This window comes from Poeciliopsis prolifica, unplaced genomic scaffold (genome assembly GCF_027474105.1).
Source record: "Poeciliopsis prolifica strain line A6 unplaced genomic scaffold, Auburn_PproV2 SCAFFOLD013, whole genome shotgun sequence".
In the NCBI taxonomy this organism is placed as follows: Eukaryota; Metazoa; Chordata; class Actinopteri; order Cyprinodontiformes; family Poeciliidae; genus Poeciliopsis; species Poeciliopsis prolifica.
The window spans coordinates 4,134,437-4,156,195 of record NW_026562388.1 but is presented as its reverse complement, the minus strand read 5'-3'; the positions used below and the strand labels follow the sequence as shown (position 1 = coordinate 4,156,195).

Genomic DNA, 21,759 nt, shown 5'->3' with positions numbered 1-21,759 from the left:
TAGTCGTGGAGTGAAAGGGTTTTATATGTCCTTACCTGATTGTTTCATCAGAGCCCGGATAGCTCAGTCGGTAGAGCATCAGACTTTTAATCTGAGGGTCCAGGGTTCAAGTCCCTGTTCGGGCGATAAACGTTTTACTTTAAATTGGTATAAATTTCAGACAGTTCAGATTGGCTCAAGATTAATTAACTTCATTTACAAAATAAATAAGCTCTTCTCACGTCTGCAGTTACGCTAGTGCCATTGTAAGTATGGAGTAGCAATTGACCCAAACTTAAATGACTCAGAGCCTTTTTTTTATTTTGACACACTTGATGTGTTTGCTCGTGTTATTTATTTATTGGGATGTTTTACGAATTCCTAAGATTTCGGAATGCGTACAACGCGTTCTAATTGCATTACGTCACACGCCCCTGGAGCGCCTTCGAGTTGCAAGAAGGAAAACCAACAAGAATTGAAGACAAAAAGTTTTCAAACACTGCCTGTCTGCCGATGCAGAACAGCTGTTTTCAGTGAGTAATGTAATCAGTAATGTAATCAGTAATCAGTCAAATCAAAAATTATCCAACCAGCCCTACAATATAATTTTTTTAACATAAAGCGGCACTCAAGCAATATTTGACTCTTTCTGCTAAATATGTACAGTTACTGAAATAAGAGTCATAAAAATGTTGAAGAACTTTATGAGACTAAGCAATTAAACCCTTATATAGAATAATGTGTTCGCATGTTCAAACTAAAAACAAGAGGTAGATTCATAGGCCTTATTGATTGGCTTCAAGACTCGTCAATTAAACATTGGTAGCGATAAACACCAATGTGATTGGTCAGTTATATTCTTGTTTTTGAGTGACGTATAAGATAGGCGGGGCTTTAGAGGCAAAGTTCATTTGTTAAAAAAATATTACAATTTGATTGGACCGTTGGTGGACGAAAACTGGCTGAGGGCGGAGTTCAACCGACTTGGCGGCCATACTGAATGTTGTCCATTGACAGTTAGACGTGTTTGGCTCCAACATTTTTATTAAACCTAGGGGACATATCAGATTAAAGAAGTGTAGTGGCTTTCCATCCCGGTGCTAGGACGAATGTCCTGGATTGTTGCTGACTGTATTATCAAGCTATGGATGAAGCTGAACGACAAAAGAAGTTAGAAGTTGGGAGAGCCAAGGTTTGTTGCTAACGTTTGATGCTATCTGTTAGCAAACTCTTTTGTCATAGCTTTGCATCTGATCACAGCTACTTGCGCCCACTCCTAAAATTTCTTAGCTTCTCTCGTAGTTTATAAATCCTGCTTGGTAAAATACTGGCTTTGACCGTTCAGTTTGGTTTTATGGTGTTTATGAGTTGGTATTTACATTCATTAGCTTTGCGCTAGTAAACCGAATCTGCTTGTATATTGCTGAAAAAGCAATTTACAAGTAGGGTTTTAAATTAGTTTAAGGCTTAAAGTTTTCATAATTCATTGCTACGTTTGAGTTGAGGTAACGTGTAGAGGCGGGCAATCTCTCAAACTACATTATTAAATTCATGGACATACAGATACTTTGTTGCTATGACGGATCTTTGGAAACTTGGGTGCGATAAAAATGTGCTCGATCTACCTTATTTCTTTCAACAACCTTATAACAGCTTAATGGGTCATGTTTTTAGCTTCATAGTCTACAAAACAGCTAGTTTCAGCTAACTGAAACTAGTTTGTCAACTAGCTGCATGCTTTCCCCCCTTTTTGCTAGAAAGGACACGCCTCTTAAATTATTCAGTTACCAAAGACCAATCATTTAGAGATAAATGATCAATAATCGGGACTTTTGTTGTTGTTATGGTCTCATCACTTCAGAATATGACTGATGCAGGATTATATTAATGGATGACAGTTCTGCTAAACACTGGGTCTGGGTGGGTAGAGGATTAGCTCTTTCTATTGCTTAAGGTGATCAAAGTTGTATTTACTTGTCCAGCTCAGCTAATCTTTTTCTCACATAGAAAGCCTGGGTCAGCAGGTTCACAGAAAATTACTACACAACATTTTTGCACTTCCTGTTCTCAATTTAAAGCATCCTTTTTGTTGGAACACGTAGTGTCTCCATTTGGGGAGTCGCTAAAGAGGTTGATCACCTCAGATATGTTATCCTGGTTGAACACAGAAAACCCACTATCCTAAAACGGAATGGATTTTGCAGAACCAGCATTTCAGACGAACATAAACAATAATATAGGGGTACAGATGGTGTTTTGGTGACTGATAATGTGATACAGACGTATTGAATTTGGTTTTGTTTTAGAAAGATGGAAAAATAACCAATATACCTTTTTCCTTTCTCTTTTGGATAAGTTATTACAGTGTCCCTACCTCTCTTTCTGAGCTTTCCTAACAAACAAAACTTAATCGATTCTGGGGTCAAAAAAGAATGAACGTTCATCCAATTGGCCAAACATCCCTTAGCAAAAACAACATTGTAAACCTTTTATATTGTGTTTTGATATTTTGTCCAGTTTGTTATTTCCCCTCTTTGGTTGTCAATTGTCTTGATACAAGAGGCATCCACTTAATTTAGTAATTATTGTCACCAGGAAAGATCAGCAATGTTGGTCACTGGTTAATAAATAATGTGTAGCTGCTATGTCCTCAGCAGCATTAAGCATCTGTTTTTACATATTAGTTATTGGCCAATGGTCATGAATGGTTTATCTTGAAAACTACAAGCTACATTGGGGGGAAAAGTGCGCATTTAACAGGGTCACAGATTTCTACTAGCTAATTAATGTATTACGCCACATTCCAGATGATTAGTTTACTTTTATTATGAAGCAAAAACCTCCCAAACAACTTAAATGAACTGTTGATATTTCTTGTAACAGAATTCATCCAACATGCCTCGAAGCCAGTCGGTAAGTATGGGAAGTAGTGAGAATTTTTATTTCATATTGGGAGTGATGTTTGCTGGTGTATTGCTTTCACTGTTTTCTATTTATAATTTTTCTTGGGTGGTGGCCTGTCATTGTAATTCTGTTAAATTACTATTTAAGCAAGGCCTGGTAAAATAACAATCCATTACATAAATTTAAGATGAAAATGTTAAAGATGACTTGTTTACTTTCAAGGAAGAAAAACAACAATTCAGTTGAGGGGGGGGGAGGTGGAAATACCTGCACAATACACACACTTGCTTCAAAACTACTCCTAAGGTTAGCCGGTCTTTGTTTGAACAATTGCAACATTTAGCAGTAGTTTCCTGACTTATTTTGCTAAATGGTCTGCTGCATTGTAACGATGACAAGCAGGTATGACTAATGGATCTTATATGTATGTTCAAAAAAACAATTGAATTATTTTAGCCTTTTTACCAGTACAGTTGCTTTACCTAATATAAATGGTGACTTTTAGTATCTGTTTTGCTAAGAAAAAAGTTTTACTTTAAAAGCAGGTCTTCTGTGATAGATTTATAACTAAATACCTGAATTTAAAAACGTTTACTATAAAATTATGCATGGATGGGATTCAGTTCTATGACTGTGTGGCCCATTACTATTCCTTGTAGCTTGCTGTCATTTTAACAGTTACTTTACTAACAGAGTGATAACATTGGTAACCTTCCTGCATCTGTAATACAATACACATAAATTACCTTAATTAATTAGGTCACCTTGTAGAAGAATATAATTTTCCCTGCAGATTTATTATCCTCTTATAGCAGTGAATACATTGGTCACACCAACATTTATTGTGATGGGCCTTCTTGTTTTGACAGTTACCACTCTTCTGCAACATATAAATACTTTCACTTTCACCTCTGCTCATTAAAAACAAACGTACGCTAATACGTTTGTTTTTATATCTGAGTAATCGAATATAAAGATTTCTCAGAAACGTAATCTAAAATAATACTTCAGTATGCATTTGAATGTACACTGCAATTCTTATCTAAGACCATCAGATGGGGCAGTGGGTCTAAAGGACTACAGGTTCTTTGTTATGCTTGTGTTTCACACAGGAGATGTTGCTATGGTAATGTTTTGTTGTCAGTTGCTCTGATTTTTCTCATGTTACCACAATGGAAGCATTCTGTGCGTGTGCGTGTGTGTGTGCAAAGATTGAACACCAATAAGGCCTGGGTTGAGAGAATGGACTTCCTTTAAGCCAGCTGCATGGCGTGTTTTAGCGTTGGTATTGTTGAAAGCCTTTTCCACACCCTGTTTTCATTACAGTAGGCCAGCTGCTTAGTCAGACACTCAGTGGTGCAGAAGTGGCCTTGGGCTAAACACAACTCATCTGGCTGATGTTTTTCTCAGATTTGACGTTGTGTGGCAGGAGGAAGCTCTGAACACCACTAAGGATGGACGGTGGGCGGGCAAGTAATTAATTAAGAGCCTCAAACCGGCTTGCTCGTATTAGAGTAGACATAAAGGATAATGAAGCTGAAGAAACAATCCCAGATTGGACTCTGCCTCCCGCAATCTGGGAGTAGAAAGCAAAACCTACAATATGATTTTAACATGAGCAGAAACCCTGATATGCATGCACATGCTGTGCAGTCATGCATCATGCATGTGACTCATTGCACAGAGCAACAAGTAGGTCTCCAGGGAGCGCGTAATCTCGGATTGAATTGAGCACGCGCACTCCGCTGCGGCTTGCCACACATGGAGCTTTGTCTCCTCCTCTCCGTGTGAATGCTTCTCCCAGTCTCCACCCTCCATCCTTGGTCTAGACGTGTGCCATCATCTTTCCAAGAGTTTACGGATCCCTGTGCTCCGGATCATGATCTAGGATGGTGGCTTCTGCAGGCTGCTGAGCAGCCAGCAGGAAATACGATCTAGACCAAGACCAGAAAACGACTGACCTGCTATGGAAGAAGTGGGACCTCTGACACTTCTGCAAGAAAAGATGTAAATTGCACAGTTTTCGGCATGGATGGCCAGCTCTGACAGGGTTTCTATGGAAGAGGCTACTGCTGGGGTCTGATCCAGGCTGCTGAAGGAAGGGATGGGCCATGAAAGAGGCGGCAAATAAGAAGAGAAAGGGAAGAGAATCTGCAACTAAAAGGATCCTGGAGTTCATATTTTACATGGCTTGATCTGGAATTGTGCCTTCCATTATGGATTTATAGATTTAGAAGTTTCAGAAGATTTGAAGATATTAAAAGTTCTGCTTGAGGAAAATCACTCAGTGCAGTTTCTTTCTTTCTGGTCCTTTGTTTCGGGTCCGCTGAGGTTATTCTGAGTCATTAAATTCCGCTCATCTCATGGGGGTCCAGTTCTCTAGAGATTGGAGAATTTTTAGCAAGCTCACGTTATTTTGGACTTGGCTGCCTCGTCAGGTTCCGCTGTTCCCTATTTTGGGTGCAACTTTGGGATTTCTTCTTGCTTCACTTTCAGTTTATCGCAATGGGTTGCTATCGCTTTCTATCAACAATTCCTACTCAACTCTACATACACTTTGTGTGAAAAATCCATTGCTCTAATTTGGCTCAAATCTGGACTGGAGATTTTTTATTTTTTTTCCCCCCCCTTCTATCCTCCATATTTGACGGTTGAGTTTCGCCATGCTGGTGGTTTGGTGGTGCTCTGTGATCCTGACCTATGTGTCCATCTACTTGTCACTGTCCTTCCTGCACAGCTTGCTAGTTTCCAAAAGAAGCGGGCGAAAAGCAACAGTGCGGGGGCGGCGAAAAAGACGCAGAAGGGGAAGGGCCAGGCTGACTCGAAGAATGACGGCCAGACGCAAGACCATCGGGTAGAACCCCCTCCGCCGTCGGTCAATCCGCCATCGCTCGAAGACAAGACCAGCTCAGAGGTAAAGTTGGGTAAAGTTCTTCTGTGTGTGTATATTTATTTATTTGTTTAAATATGTCCTGTCTAGTGTCACACATTTATCCGGTCTCTATTCTTTAACATGTTATTCATGTACACATACACGTTAGAGAACTGGGTCACTAACCATCATGTTGCCTGTAAGGCCTGTTGTCATAGCAACCTGACCAGGATTAACTGAAGCATCATTTTCTTTTTTTTTTTTATTTTCGCCTACTTGTCGTTTTCTCTCTTGTTTCTGTTCAGTTTACATGAAGTGTACATGTAATACAAGATTTGTTCTGAATGTTTTATTAAAATTAGTTTTTTTATTTTATTTTATTTTTTTAAGTTTGGCGGCTCAAACTCTGAGAAATCAGAAAACCAGCAGAATGACCAACAAGAGGATCACTTCTCCACTCCGGAGCGAAGCCTCTCTCCTGTGGAGGACCTGAGAGAAGAGGAGCTCGCTGCACTCACTGGGAAAGAGCAGCTCAAGGTATTCAGTATAAATGGATAGACGTTCAGGGTTCCTGGAGTTTGGAGACATTTATTTTCCAGTTCTGGGTACTGTAACTGTGGACATGAAGAGACAAAGTACTGACAAACATTTCCATATCTCTGCCCCATTCTCCTCTTTTGCAATTTGTTCTTATGAATAAATCCTAGTAGATTTATGGAGCGCCCCTCCTCCCCTGCCAGATTTAGATCAAACCTTTTAATTCGGCCATGTAGTTTGTTTTTGACAGCTTATGATGCAGCCGTCGCTAGCTGGACAATATGGCTGAAAAACGCATCACGATTATGACCATTTAAGATCACTCGATCAATAATCATCGATTTGGTTTTTGTCCGGTGACTAAACCAATGAGATGACCTTTTCTGTTTTATCTAGATTCCTCTCGAGTTCTTGTTTTCATTTTTTCCCTTCAATCCACTGCATTTTATTTTTATGAGGCATGGTGGTGCCTCATAAAATATATATATTTGAGGAGGTTTAATATATATATATATATATATATATATATATATATATATATATATATATATATATATATATATATATATATTATATATAATATATATATTTTTTTTTTTTTTAAACCTCCTCAAGGACTGGTCAATTTGATCTAACTGTAGATGTAACCATATGACATATTCCATTCAGTTTTATGGTTTCTGAAGCCCACATGGTCAGTGCTACACAAACCCCTGTGGAAATGCAATTTTCCCATCTCTCAAAAACACATTTTTTGAAAGCATGAAAACATTTGTTTAGATCGTTACTAAAATTGCATAAATCTCCATGTCTGCAGCTCCTGCAGCAGGCTGTCGAGAAGCGGAATGAAATAATTGCCAAGCTCAGCCACAAGCTGCAAGAAGCCCTCTCAAGTAGAGATGAGATGCAGCTACAGGCTCAGTGTCTCGCTGGACAGATCCAGGCTCTGCAGAAACAGCTCCAGCAGGTGAGTGGAAGCATTTTGGCACTGAGCTATTCTTTTTTTTTTTTTTTTTGCAATTCAAAGCTCCATATTGATTGTTTCGTTTCATACAGGCCAGCGTAGAGTTCCAGCGGATTAAAGGTCACCATGTGGCCGAAGCCTTTGGTGTTGCGGAGCATCACCATGGCCTCTTTTCTCAACCTACAAATATCAAGCATAAAAAGGCAACATCAGAGGGGTCAGGAAATGCAGGCCAGGGCTCCCAGCAGAGCCCTGAGGGCCTAAGTGATGACAGCGACACTGAGATTGATAAGGTTTTGCACAAGCTGATGTCTGAGCTGGAAGAAGAAAGGAAAAACAGCCATCATATAAGTGCCGAACTAGCAAAGGAGATGGAGAGAAACCAACACGTGCTTTCATTATTGGAGGAAAGGGAAGAGGAGCGAAAAGAAAGGGAGGCCCAACTGCAAAACCTCCAAAACCAGTGCCTTGTCATGCAGCAGTACAAAGAAGAGAAAGAAGAACTGAACAGAGAAGTGTTGGAGCTGAGGCAAAGGCTTCAGAATGAAGATTCAGAGGGGAGATCTGATTTAGATTCTGCCGGCTCCGCTTTCCGTCTCCAGAATCTTGAGGCAGAAAAGCAGAGACTGGAGGATGAGATGCAAACGCTCAAAGAGGAGGTTGAGCACGTCAAGCAGCTGCTGGATAAGAGCGAAAGACGACTTCAGCAGAGGGAGAATGAGATGGAAGGACTGAAAGCTTTTAAGAACCGGGAGAACCACGCCAAAGCTGCCATCACTGTTGAGGTTACGGCAGAGGAAGCCTACCTGGAAAGTGGAGCTGATGGCGAGGATCTGGAGGCATCGGTACAAGGAGATATTCTGATGGAGCGGTATCTGTCCTCGGTTCCCCCAGCACATTCACAATCTTCAGTGATAAATGAAGGTTTTGAACAACCCAGTCCCCATGATATGTCTGCAGACTGCAGGTAGTAGAAGCTTTTGGATTGAGATGTTTTGGGGTTTTTTTTGTTCACTGTCTATAAGCTAGATGGTGCTAAAGTTTCCTCTTTCTGCCTCTCTGTGCAGTTTCGAGCTCAACAGCGACGTTTTCGGTGACCAGCCACTGCTGTCGGTTTCACACCGTGTCTGTGAAGAAAACAAGAGCCATGAGAACATCAGCAGCATGCAGTACTCCGTCTCAGAGGCTGGCGATTCCAGCGCCCAGGTCTTCTCTCAGTGGCTTCGCAGCTCTGGCGGTGGCTCCGGCGAAATGGGCTGGAGTCAACTGTCCGAGCAGCAGCTTGAGAAGACCGACTTGGAAAAACAATTGCTGAGCCAGCAGTGCGGGAGGCTGCGCGAGGAGCTGGCTCAGAAGGAGCGCGACTTGGGTGTGTTAAGAGAGGAAGTCCTCAAGAGCGCAGAGGAACTGGAGGAGGCACGGAGCAGGTAACGGAAAATAATAGAAGATAGTTTTATTTCTTTTACCATGTGTGTAATTTTTACAGACAAACATGTCCTGTGGCATTCAAATGTTTAATATGGTTTGAATTGGTTTACCAAAAGCAAAGTAAAGCATGGTTGAGAAGTGGAAATAAAATGACATTTTCCTTCTCCAGCGTTAAAGAGTAAGCACCTTGGCACTACGCACTTTTCAGATTTGAATTGATTTTTTTTTTAATTCTTTTTAGAAATTAATTATTTTTCTTCCATTTCAAAATTATGTGCTTGAGTTTCTCTGTGACCTAATTTATTTTTCTTTAATTGCCGCTCTTTTCAGAGGCAGCCTATGTTTGATAATCTTAAGTTTAAATTTACGACTCGAGCCACTTTTTGCTCAGGTGGGCCCAGGTGACGGAGGAACTGCAGCAAGCTCTCTGTGAACTTGAAGAAGAGAGGGAGAGACGGAGACTGGCCGAGGAAGAAATGAACTCGAGGACTGATGAGCAGGAAACCTCTGACTACAGAGACGGAGTCTTAATGGAAAGAAGGGAAAACGAAACCGTGGCAACATCGATGGGACAAGAAGCTGGAAGAGCTGCTGAAACATCCCTGATTAGGTTTTCTGTCTCTTCATCGGAAAACGTCGATGAATTTTCAGGAAAACTAAATGAGGAAACAGAGGAAGAGGTTTCTCTCTTGGCTCCTCGTAATGAGGAGGAACTGCAGGCGACGAAGCCGAGTCCAGATTCTTCCACGGATGTTTCGAAGCAGAGTGACGAGCTCCAGATTCAAACATTACAGGTATGTCACTTCAATAAGAGTTCACTGTGAATGTAAATATGCATATGATTTCAAATTAATGCAAATGTCTTATTCAGTGATATTTTTGTAATTTTTTTTTTGCTCCCTGCCTCCAGGCTTACTGTGACCAGCTGACATCAGAACTGGAGGAGACAAAGACGGAACATGAAAAGACGACAAGTCTCTTCAGTCAGAAGGCATCCGAGCTCGATGCTGTCTCAAAGGAGCTTGAAGCGACCAGGTCGCAGTTTCTAAAGCTCCAAGACGAAGTCGACAGACTGCAGCAGGAACTGCAGAAGAGCCAGGACGGTCTAGACTCGGCTGAAAGAGCGAAAAATGAGCTGGAATCTCAGATTCACAGTCTAAGAGAAAACCTGGCCTGTTTGGAGGAGGCGCAGGCTCTGTCTGCGAAACAGCGGGAGGAGGAGAAGAGGAAGGAACAGCAGATGGACGAACAGATTAAAAGGATGGAACAGGTCCTGGAGGAGGAACTCGAGCAGTTTGAGAACATTATGAAAGCCAAGGATCTTGAGGTGAGATGCACATAGCATAAGCGTGACGTATTTGCTTTGCTCTCTTTGCTTTATTAAAGTGACAAATAATGTTATCTAACAGTTGGCTGAGGAAAAGGAAAAATGGGAGGAGGAGAGACAGGAGAAGGAGAAGCTGATTGATGCAACTCGTTTACTGGAGGAAAAAATGAAAGAGAAGGAAGAGGAGGTGAAGGCTGTCGTTGAGAAGCAGGCCCAGGCTGTGGAGGAAGCTTCAGAAAAACTTAGAGCTTCTCACAAGCAGGAAATAAGAATCTTGGTAGAGAAACATCAGCAAGAGGTGGGATTTCCAAACTTCATAAATATGGTCTTCAGATTATGATTATCGATGTTTCAATATTTCTTCCTATGTAAATATCTAGATTTCTGAGTTGAATGATCGCTTGGAGACGGAGCTGCTGAAGCAGCGGATCGTTATAGAGGAAGAGCAGAAGCAACAGATCGGCCTCATCAAAGAGGTATCAGTCAGTCGCTCTGGCAGATCAAGAAAATACAACTTTCCCCCTTTCGTTTGGAGTTTGCTCATTCCTTATTCTGATTTTCCCTCAGGTAACGGAACGGGAACATGAGAGGATGATGTCAGAACTGAAGGCCAAACACAACGAGGAGCTCGAACAGCTGAGGACAGAGGTGACCCTGGAGCTGAGGGAGAGCATGGAAGCTGCCCACCAGGCTGAGATGCATCAGGTGCAGGTATGTTTTAAAATCCACAATTTCAGAGGGGTAAAAAATACTTTTGTGACATTTTTTTCTTCTGTATAATAAAAATATACATTTTTGTTTCATATAAATGTTTAAACATAGCCTGAAGCTATACAGTTTGTGCTAGTGAAACGCATAAAGTCTCGAATACGCAATCTGTGTTTAGACCCAGAAGAGCATGGAGCTCGAAGCTTTACGTCTGAGCCTGACAGCAGCTCACGCGTCTCAGTTGGAGACTTCACAAGCGAACGTGCTGCAAGAGCAAGAATCTGCTGTTGAGGAGCTCCAGGGTTCTATGAGGGAGAAGTTCACCCAGGATAGTGCTCTTCTTCAGGCTCGGTATCAATCGGACCTGGATTCGATCAAACAGCAGAATCAGCAGCAGCGAGACTGGCTGCAGGAGCTACACCACCAAGAGATTGGTGAGTACAATCAAACTGCAGCAGCTCTCTGCAGATATGTTTGGAAAATGTTTGTTTTACGATTCATTATTTTTGTAAATGAATTTTATCCCTTTGTATTTGTGAATGTTTAGATGAGTTGAAGCAGCGTTTTGAGAGTCGTTTTGCTCAGGAGAGAACTGGATTGGAGGAGAAACAAATGAAAGAAATACAGGTTGAGCTTGTTTTTTGATTTCTAATATTGTTTTATACTCAATGTTTTTATGTGACAGATTGACAAAGCAACACAAAGTTTTAAAATGGAAACAGTGCAGTGTTTTCAAAATGTTATAAGTGTACCACCTTAGTCTTACTTTGAAAAACCATCTTTAACTGAAGGAGTTTAAGGTTTTAACCCTACCAGCTTTTCATCTAGAGACTGAAAATTAAACTGATTAAAAGGAGCTCAAGTTTTTTAAGTCTTCCTTAAAATTGTTATGGGTTTGGCCTAATAATCAATCTTGTGCTGCTTCTAAGAGCCTTTGCCAGTATTTACATGTTTTTAGTTCTAGTCATCTTCCCATCAACTGTTGCTTGCTTTCTTTTTTCTGCTGAAGAAAGGTAAACAAACTTCTTGATTCTGCCACCACCTCTCTTCTCAGTTCAGAAATGGCGAGCGAAGAGTGACGTGTACAGTTTAGCTTGTCTGCCATACATGCCGTCGTCTTGCAAGGCAAAACTAATTTACACAGTTGCATTTCATTAACCTCTTATTGGTGAGTTCTGAAGGTAATTGGTTCCATATTGAACTTTGTATGAGGTTTATTTGTTGAAAAAAGAGTCAGTCATCTACACTGAATGAGAAAAATCTTAACTAGGAATTGAAAAACCAATAGTCTAAGATTTTTAATTAATGATCATTTATAGCATCTATAGCTTGTAAGGGTCATATTCAGTCCTTAAATCCGAAAATAACATAATTCTTTTCGGATTGCTCAGTAGAAATAATGTTCACTTTTTCTTTTTTGTAAAATGGAGATGGGATAGTTGGAGGCAACTTTTCTGCTTCTTGTGAACCATGGAGATTGATTGTATATGAACGCTTCACTCCACTGTGTTTGCATGCTAGCTAGTGTATACCATGGGGCGTTGATTTATTACCAACTGTAACATCATTGTGTATTTAATTCTAAAATTATCTGGACATCTTTATATGACTGTTCAGACCTCGGTATGTGTTTATCATAAAACTTTTCTAGTTACCGCACCTTGTATAGCTCTTCGCCTTACAAGGAAACATGGAAGTTGCAATCTTGGTTCTATGGAAATTCTGTAATTTGTCATCCCTTAAGTATAAACTTGATAAGAAGACTTTTTGGCTTGCAGAATTTTATGCCTGGAACAACTTGCAACTTTTGAAAATATGATAATATCTTGGCAGGAAATGCTGTCTGTGTTCTGTGAGCATATTTTAATGTGTGTTTGTTTTCATTGTTACTATGCTGCTCTGATCTCCAAAGTTGGTTAAGTAATGTGGATTAAAAAAAAGCTGTACACATTTTAGATTTCAAAAACTATGCATTACTTTCTTTCTATTTCATAATTATTTGCTACTTTGTTGGTCACAAAAAAAGATGCACTAAGATGATAAACAGCAAGTATCTTTGCAAATTATTGCTTCACTCTTTGTCACTTTATTTAAAAGCTAATGAGATTTTTTTTTTTTTTTTGTCACAGGCTCTGAGAGCACAGTGGGAGACGGAGGCTGAAACAACCAGCCAAAGGTCTCTATCAGAGATTCAGAACCGACTCAATGCCACGCAGACAGAACTGGTCAACACCCAGGCCTCCCTGGCGGAAACGAGCAGAGCTCTGGCAGATACCAGAGGGGCTCTGTCTCAGAGCCAGTCTGACCTGCAGGAGGCGACGGCCGCTCTGGAGGAACTCCAAACCTCCAGGACGGAGCAGGTCCAGAAACTAGAGGAAGACTTGAAACGAGCCTGGGCCGACAAAGAGGCTGCTGCCAGTATGTTGTCGAAAATATCTTCCATTTCAAGTTTGAGGGAGAAAAAAAAAATACAATAGTTTTAAGTCTTTAAAAATATAAACACATTTTACATATCTGACTGTATATGGATATTAGGAAATTGGGTAAAATTACATTTTATCCGTTTAATCATAGACTCTCAAATGCTATTGTGTTAATATTCTGCATTTTTTATGTGGCACAATGCTGTTTTTTTTTCTTTTCTCCATTGAATTAAAAATTGTCTTGTTCTGTGAATACCACTTAGACTCTTTGGAGGAGTTGGTTTGCAGTCATGAGTCAGCTCTGCAGGAGAAAGAGCAGCAAGTGCGCCACCTTCAGGAAAAAGAGCGGCAACTGCAGCAAAAAGAGCGGCAACTGCAGCAAGAGGTTAGTTGACTTTGCAACAATGTCACTTCAATTTGGAGCTCATTTCTTGCTTAAAAATTACAACATGTTCATGATCTCAGGTTTAAATTTAAGAGTTAATGTTTTGTTCTGTCATGTCAATCTCGGGTATGTAAATATTCATTTAAGTCATCTGGAACGTCATTTATCTAATCTTAAAAGACGTTTTGCTTTGTCATTTAGGTTTTGCACCTTCAGGAAGAGAAGGCTTTGCTTAAGAAGAGCTCAGAGGAAGAAGTGGGTCAGCTGTGGACCCAGCTGGAGACCATGAGAGCTAGCCGTCAAGAGCTGGGGGGTAAGATCATTACACCAACCTGACATCTGCAGAAGTGTATATGGGCATGTGTCTGTTACCATGGATTTCTTCTTCTTTCTACTAACCTTGCATTAAATGTTTCTTCATAAGCCTGTGTAGTTCAGAGTGAAATACGACGGTGAAAGTAAAACTAAACTCGACTCTTCTCTCTGTTTTCTCATGTTCCAGAGCTGAAAGAGCAGCTGATCGCTCGCTCGTCTCAAGTCGATGACATCGAGCGTCTCAAGACGGAGTTCAGTGACCAGAAACGAGAAATCAAAGAGATGCATGAGGTCGAGCTGGAAAACCTCAGGAAGTACGACAACATAACCACACACCTAGTCTCACACCCTAAACTTGGACCTCCTGTGTTTGCACTTTTCTACAACAGTATCAGTATTCACACTAAAACTACGTAACTAGATTATGACAAGAGTGAAACGGATAATATTGCTGGTCTTAAAACATTCTAACGCATTTAGGGAATATTTTGGCAACAATAAAATTACGTGAATGCAGTGTAAAATGATCTACGAGGTGTGGAGTAAACAGTAAAGTGGTGCAGTATACTTCATACATATCAGAGCATATAAATCTAATTTATGCAAAAGCAACACTGGGAGAGTAAATTTAGTACTAGAGAGCTTTGCATTTATTTTTTTTGTAGATGGCTTAGACTTTTTATTTTTTAGCAGCTGGATTAATCTCATTTCAGTCCACAATAAAAACAAAAAAAAAAAAAAAACTAATCTGTTAGTCAGCCATTTTGTGATTTACTTTCTGAAGAAAGTTGCATTTACAAATCAAATGACTTGATCAAAAAGAAAAATGAAAAATCAGATCATACCTCTTGGGTAAATGTATTCATTTTTTTTCACCAGCAAGTATAAACTGTACTGCAAATGATCTTTTTATGACATTTTCATGATTGTCAGAAGCGAGTGGAGTGCAAGGCTGCTGGTTTATACTCCTCAGTTTCTACTCAAAGGATAATTTGCTGTATATTATTTTAATACAAATCACTATATATAGATCTACTTATTGATCCAGTTTCAAACTACAGTTTATTTGACTTAAAAAACTTTGGCAATATATTTTTTAAGTTTCGTTCCACCATTTTCATGTATTTAATTACACAAATGTGCTGTTTGTATATTGTCAAACATACATATTTTTTATACTTTGGTATAACTTGATGGACGTAACCATGCATACTTTTGTGCTATAGCTGAATCTGTTAACAGTGTTTGCTTTGCTATGTTGTACAAAAATCTCATCACGTGATTCCTCCTTATAGGTATTTTGAGAAGCGGCTGCACGCGTCAGAGGAGACCTACAAAGAGGAAATAGCTCTTCTCCAGCTGAGGATGGTCGAAAGTGCCTTGGAGGAATCTGTGATGAAAACTGCAGATGACAGGTATGTTGGAAGGCCTTCATATGGTCTGTTTCTCCAGTGCTGGATAAACATATCAGAGCATTCATTCCTTTTGTCTTGATTTCAGGGCTATGCGTCACATTCTGGCTGAGGAAGAGAAGGATAATAGAGATGCATCCATTGCTCACACTGTAAGAATCTGGAGAAGATTTAATGCTAAATAATGTGGTTTTATTACTTTATTTTATTTGGTTTTTCTATGAAGATCCATCATTGTGTTGGCTTTTGTCTTATGAAGGAATTATTTGACAGCTTACGTGTTGAGCTGGAGGAAAAGCATGCAATGGACCTTTCCCAGCTGGAGTCTTCTTATAAAGAAGAGGTGCAGCAGGTGAGGCACCATGTTGGTTTCATGGAAGCTAAAGCATAAGTCTGATGCTTCATATTGTGAGTTTTCGCCGCCATTTCCCAGATGCGCTCAGACCTCACGGACCATTACTACGAAGAGCTGCAAGAGATGAAGACGCGTCATGCCCTGGAGTTGGAGCAACTCCGAGCCAAACTTTCTGAAAGTCATTTACAAGGTGCCTCACAATTAGAATTTAAGCAAATGAACGCTCACTTTTCTTTTTGAAAGATCTTAACGTTAAGAAAATCTTCGCACAGATCTCACCAAAGTGCATTTGGAGGCAGAAAGGCAGGTAGAGGTAAGGAGAATCAATTTGTAACATTTGATTTGAATTTTGTCAGGATTTTTGTTCTTATTTCAGTGTTTTCATGCTTAATCAGGTTGAGGTAGAACAGAGGATGTGGCGTCTCACTGAGGAGCTGCAGACAGGGAGGACGATTATCCACACGCTTGAGAACAGCCTTGCTGCTCTGACTAAACGGCATGAAGATGATCCCGAGGAGGAAAATCTGATGGAACGGAGAGAAGAGCTTCAACAGAAACATGAAAACGAGATCTCTGCTTTGAGGTCGGATCTCGAGAGGGAAAAGAAATGCCTTGAAGAAGCTCTTGAGAAAGAAAGAGAGAAGTTAAAATTTCTTGAACTGTCTCCAGATGATGATAAAGGTCAGCTATCTTAACGAGCTACGTTGGTTACATTTGAGTTCTTCTGTTTGAAAAAAACAAAACAAAACTGTCTTCCAGGCTCACAACTTCTGATGGTGAAAAAACAATTGGAGGATCAATACAAGAACGAACTGCAAAAGGCAAAGAGCCTCATGGCTGAAGAAACAGAAGAGCTCAAAGTTCTGCTTCAGGAGCAGAGCGAGGAGAAGCTTCGACTTGCCCAGCAAAGGTCAGATCTAACATGTCGGGGTTGTGTTTGCTGTCATTGGAGTTATTTTGCTATATCCTAAAGTACATTAAGAAAAACCAACTGTATTTTATTTATATTAAGGACTAGAGAATCAGAATCAAGAAATTTGCTCTAGTTAGTGATTGGCAGAATAATTACTCCCAAATCAGTGATGTGAAGGCATATTTGGATAAATGTTTGACAGATGATGCATAAGCAGCATCGGTATACACGAATATTATATTGTCATTAATTCTTATAATGAATTTGAAGGGTAAATTGTCATGTTCAGGGAGCATATTTATCTTTCTGTAAAGTTATTCTTAACTTTACAGAAGTTAAGAATAACTTTAAAGTTATTCTTAACTTTACAGAAGTTATTTTGTCTTAATGTCAGCGTGCTAAAAATACTAGAAACGTGACAAAAAAACCCTTGTTTAAAATTTTGTGTTTGCAATGCAAACAAGTTTCACTAATAATTATTTAGCAAACAAACTAAAGCCAGCTGCTTTCTCTTACTTTCCTTTGAGCTTGTTTTCCTGTGCCCCATCTCCAGGTTTGATGAGGAGAAAGCGGAGTTGGAGCAGCGTTTGGCGCAGAGCTGTGAAAAGTCCGTGGCAGAGCTGGAAGACAAGTATAAAGCCGAGCTTGAACATGAGAGGTCAAGGCTCCTAAACGCGCACTCCGAAGAGATGAATGCGCTCCGCGCCAAACACAAAGCACAGCTGGACTCACTCGGTGCCTGTCACAGAGATCAGCTCGCAGCTATGATCACTGAGCTCGAACATAAGCACAAAGCTGAGCTTGTTGCTCTGGAATCAGCCCTCGATTCGAGACAAATGGAGGATCTTAAAAAACTGGAAGCTGCTTTCAAGGAGACCAGTCAGGCCCAGTTGGAGGCTTTGGAGGCAGAACTGGCGCACAGACACCAGGAAGAGAGGGATGAACTGGAAAAGAGAATGCTGGGAAATATGGACACTTTGGAGGCCACATACTTAAAAGAAGTGCAAGTAAGTAGAGATGAGCCATTTAACCCAATATGGTTGAGTTTAGTATGTACAATGAATGAAAGTGCTGCAACATTTACAGGGCAAGCATTGACATTTTTTTTCCAGTTTCAGTACTTCATGTATTCAACTTTTATCACAGGTTTTGCGTGATGAAATGAATCGGCTTGAGGAGAAGCATCGCCAGGATCTGATTTCCAGAAGTTCAGAGCACAAACAGCTGACTGCAGAGCAGCTGTCCATCAGGGAGGAGCTGAAGAGAGAGCTGGCTCAGGTTCACATGGACAAGTTCAAGGCCATGGCAGCTGAGCTTAACCACGTTCACAAGGTAAGGAGTGATAGTCTTACTATTGAAGTTCAATCTATGAAAACATGACGACTAAGTAGTTGATTGATAGTTCACATTAATTTGTTTTGCAGATGGAGCTGACTGCTCAGAAAGAGACGTTGGATACAGAACACTGCAGAGCATTGGAAGCACTTAAGCAGCAGGTACAGCTGTCCTCAAAATGCATTTGATTTAACTTTTTAAGTCACAAAGACAAAAATCAGAGGCCTATTATATCCTGCATTTATTCTTATATTATTATATTATGAACTTTCAATTTAGGGAACAGGTTTGCTCAAAATATCCCCGGCCCCTAATTTTTTAGGACAAAAATACTAGGTTTGAAAAAGAAAAGGGGAGTTTAAAGTCAAAGTAATTGAAATCAGCCTTTTCTGAAGCAAACGACAATCTTGATGTTGTTGTTTTTTTTGTTTGTTTTGTTACATGAAGAAGAGATCTGTTGTAGCAAATGAGCTGAAGGAAGCTGAGCCACATGGTTGCTATCAAGACATGACCAAGATATTAGCACTTTATTTCAGCTGGCGATCATTAGGAGTCAGGCCGGAAACAGAGAGCCGATGGTCCCTGCATTCAAATTTCAAATGGAAATTTGTTTTGTGTCAACTTTTGAAGTTTGCGGTTGATTGTTGAGACATTAACGGCTATTTACAGGCAAATATTCAAATGTTTAAAGCAAATATGGGCAAAATAGGGTTCAACCAAAAATGACAATTTTCTGGTAACTAACTTTAGACCCAAGTAGTTTCAGAACTTTTTCTCTAAATATTATAAATTAAAATTGAATCCTAATCTTTTTTTTTTCCTCTGTCTTTCAGGTTTTGGAACTGGAGCAGCAACATGGCACAGCCCTGCAGGAGCTCTCACACACCTACGGTGTTGAAAAGGAGCAGCTTATAGAACAGCATCAAAGTCAGCTTCAGGTACGTGTTACACATAAATGATCAGATTATAATTGTGTGTGAACTGTGGATGCTCTTTCATAGTTTCCCATAAAGCTCTTGTGCTGGTGGCTCTTACAGCCCATCAGAGAAGGGATTACACTAAAATGTTGTTCATCCTCTATAATGGCATGTTTCTCTGTAGATGCTGGGTATTTAAATTTTTCTTTTTTCAACTTTGACGTACTAAAGATGTTGCCAGCTGCAAACCATGCCATTTGAAATTGTGTGGATTTCTGTTGTAGGAGCTGAGGGGGACTACTGCACGTGAACTGGACGCTTGTCGCCTCGAGCTCGAAGAAGAGTCAGCAAGGCAACGGCAGCGCTTCCAGGAAGAGGTGGAGCTCCTCAAAGTTCAATCGGAAGAGCGACTTCAGGACAAGATTAACCATCTGAAGGTAAAAACTAAATTGTTAAGGAATGAGAAGAAAAAAATGAGGCACTCAGAGATGTCAGACTGATCGCTTCAGTTTATTTTACCACATGTTTTAAATCTTTTCTGTTTTCTCTTATTTTTAAATGTTATGTAGCCACTAGAATATTGCGTTCTTGTTGGAAATATTACGTAATAGCGAAGGATTATCTGGAGCTACAATGTGTGTGCCGATTGTGATGCGCTCTTTAAGCTCCAGCTGCACCAGTTCAGCGGATAGTTCCCTCGCTTGGACTCTGTCCCATTTGAGCTTTGCTCAAACCCAGTTTTCTCCTAATCCCACCAGCATATATGTACAAGTCTTGATGTCTCTGTCTCCATTCTCCATCTGTGCTCTTCTGGGCTGTGCATGTGTTTCTGTTCATTCATCTGAACCACAGCTAAAAGGAATTGGATTTAAGGTTTTTATTCTCTAATGCCAACGGTTTTAAGGCAGAAAATAGGTATTTAATTGTTGACTATTTCAAATGTGCAGCCAGGCATTCAGGCAGATGGCCACTGATTTGAGGAAAGTATAACTTACAAGTTGTTGCTGCTTTTTTTTTTTTTCATCTTCTGCTTCTTGGAACCACATTATTGCCATCGAAGACTGAATTTGAAGATCAGAAAAAGGTGGAGCTTGAAGACTTGAGGCAGAGCTTCATATCTCAGCAGCAGGAAAAGGAACAGATCTATACAAGAAGAATGAGCGAGCTCACCAACCAGCTGCAGCAACTGGAGGCTGTTGTTAGCCAGGTACTGAAAACACCTGTACATAACATCTGTTGCTCATCTCATGTGTCTTGCCCATTTTTACGTTGCATGGTGCAGATAGAAGGTGTAAAAAAAAAATCTGTTGCTGATTCCAATGACTGAATCATTCAAATTGAGTCATGTATAAGTCGGGTTATGACTGACGGATAAGATTTGCACCATAACAAAATGCAACATTCATATTTCATGTACAGTGGAGAAGCTACATTCTAATTATTTTTGCAATACATGTTTGTTTGAAATGTCACAAGTTAAGGTTCTTACTTTCTAATTCCTGTTCTCATTGGTATTATTAATTGTTTGAATGTCTTAATTTTTCTCATGGGAATTTTGGGAAGGGCAACCAGTTGAAAAACTTTACGCTGCTTCCTTTTCGAGACGTAAGAAATTCAGTTGAAGTTTCACAAAAAATACATTTTGAAAATGTGAGTTGTTTTTTTGTGAAATCCCATTTGCTTTGAAGATTACTAAAACATGTTTGTTTTTATTAAAAAAAAAAAAAACGACATAAATGTTTATCAATTTGAAGGACTTGGTGAATCCGTAGTTCTCAAATGATTTTCCAGTATTTTTTTTGTAGTTTACTTCTCCTTCCCCCATCTAATCGCAGGCAATGGAGATGTTCCTGTTTGTTTTGTTTGTTTCCATGACGTCTTTTGCTCTTTAAAGTAAAATATTAACATGCACTCTGGTTTCCATGAGGTTGGCATAGAGAGGTTTAACAAGAGGTGGAGGCTGTTGCCATGGCAGTGGCATTGTTTTATTGAGCTAGGTAGCTGCTGGAGATGAGTTGAGGAGGGAAAAGAGGGGGAATAAAAGGGAAGTTGTAGAGAAATGAAAAGTAAGAATACTAACTGAGCTGTAGAGAAACCATTAGGGCATTAAGATAGATTGAAGTACTACCCAGCTGCACTCACATGATGCTCAGAAGTGGATGTCAGTCCTACTGCTGGACGAGGATGATTAGAAGTTAGGATGTGTTGCATTTTGGCTGGATTTAACAGGAGTCGGGGACTGTGTGGATTACTAATTACTCTTAATTTTAAAGACTATTTTTCTGAACAGTTAAGTGACTTGATGCAATGCATAAAATGGATAAAAGGGGAAGGAGGAAACATTTAGCTTTGGGAGTGGAATGCCTGAAAACTGTTTTCCTCCTTCAGCTGCGTGCAGAAATCGGGTGCTTGCAGGACGAGTTGCACGGGAAACGTGCAGAGATGGAGACGTTGGACACTCTCCTCCAAAGAAGGGAACGAGAGAGCCAGGAGGGGGGAAACCTGCTGAAGATGCTCACTGACGACTTGCAGGATGCCAAAGAGGAAAAGTAAGTAATTATTGTAGCAGTTTGAATAAATTATAAAAGATATATTAAATTATATTTTAACAATATAATTGGCACATTTTAAGCACAGCCAGATTTGTCACGTTTCAGGTTTCAGTACTTTTAGTCCTAAATAGCCTGTAATTTGACCTCAGTCATTTATGGCTGCAATAACTGTATGTGCGAAAAGCATTGAACCGGAATCTGCTGTGTTTTGTTTTTTGTTCTCTCTACAGGACCAAACTATACGGTGCGAATGAGAAAATGAGTAAAATGCTGGTTGAGATGCTTCGCAGCATCATAGCAACAGAAGAACTGATTGGACAAAAGATCAACAGCAGGATCCAAACAAATCAACAGATGACACAGAAAAGTTTAAAAGAGCATAGAGATCAGGAATCAGGTCTGTTGATCTCAGACTTTACTCCATTTAGGATTT

At 40.0% G+C, this 21,759-nt stretch overlaps 1 protein-coding gene and 1 non-coding gene across 2 annotated transcripts in view; both read left to right on the top strand.

The window, feature by feature from the left end:
* The first annotated feature begins 52 nt into the window (after positions 1-52).
* Positions 53-125, top strand: trnak-uuu (transfer RNA lysine (anticodon UUU)). Its single transcript has one exon. It is a non-coding gene; the product is annotated as a tRNA-Lys (tRNA).
* Positions 126-975: 850 nt separating this feature from the next.
* pcnt (pericentrin) overlaps positions 976-21,759 on the top strand; it is a 37,357-nt gene continuing 16,573 nt past the window's right edge. Inside the window, 33 exon segments of the mRNA XM_055038524.1 lie at positions 976-1,171; positions 2,863-2,892; positions 5,621-5,797; positions 6,146-6,292; positions 7,110-7,259; positions 7,349-8,223; positions 8,324-8,683; positions 9,076-9,478; positions 9,595-10,011; positions 10,094-10,309; positions 10,392-10,487; positions 10,579-10,722; positions 10,898-11,153; positions 11,267-11,346; positions 12,849-13,137; positions 13,406-13,527; positions 13,729-13,840; positions 14,030-14,156; positions 15,138-15,257; positions 15,343-15,406; positions 15,514-15,606; positions 15,688-15,799; positions 15,882-15,922; positions 16,005-16,290; positions 16,369-16,519; positions 17,076-17,529; positions 17,669-17,854; positions 17,947-18,018; positions 18,691-18,795; positions 19,059-19,211; positions 19,835-19,981; positions 21,163-21,323; positions 21,557-21,723. Of these exon segments, the coding sequence (XP_054894499.1) occupies positions 1,124-1,171; positions 2,863-2,892; positions 5,621-5,797; positions 6,146-6,292; positions 7,110-7,259; positions 7,349-8,223; positions 8,324-8,683; positions 9,076-9,478; positions 9,595-10,011; positions 10,094-10,309; positions 10,392-10,487; positions 10,579-10,722; positions 10,898-11,153; positions 11,267-11,346; positions 12,849-13,137; positions 13,406-13,527; positions 13,729-13,840; positions 14,030-14,156; positions 15,138-15,257; positions 15,343-15,406; positions 15,514-15,606; positions 15,688-15,799; positions 15,882-15,922; positions 16,005-16,290; positions 16,369-16,519; positions 17,076-17,529; positions 17,669-17,854; positions 17,947-18,018; positions 18,691-18,795; positions 19,059-19,211; positions 19,835-19,981; positions 21,163-21,323; positions 21,557-21,723 (6,361 nt within the window). The 5' untranslated portion in view covers positions 976-1,123.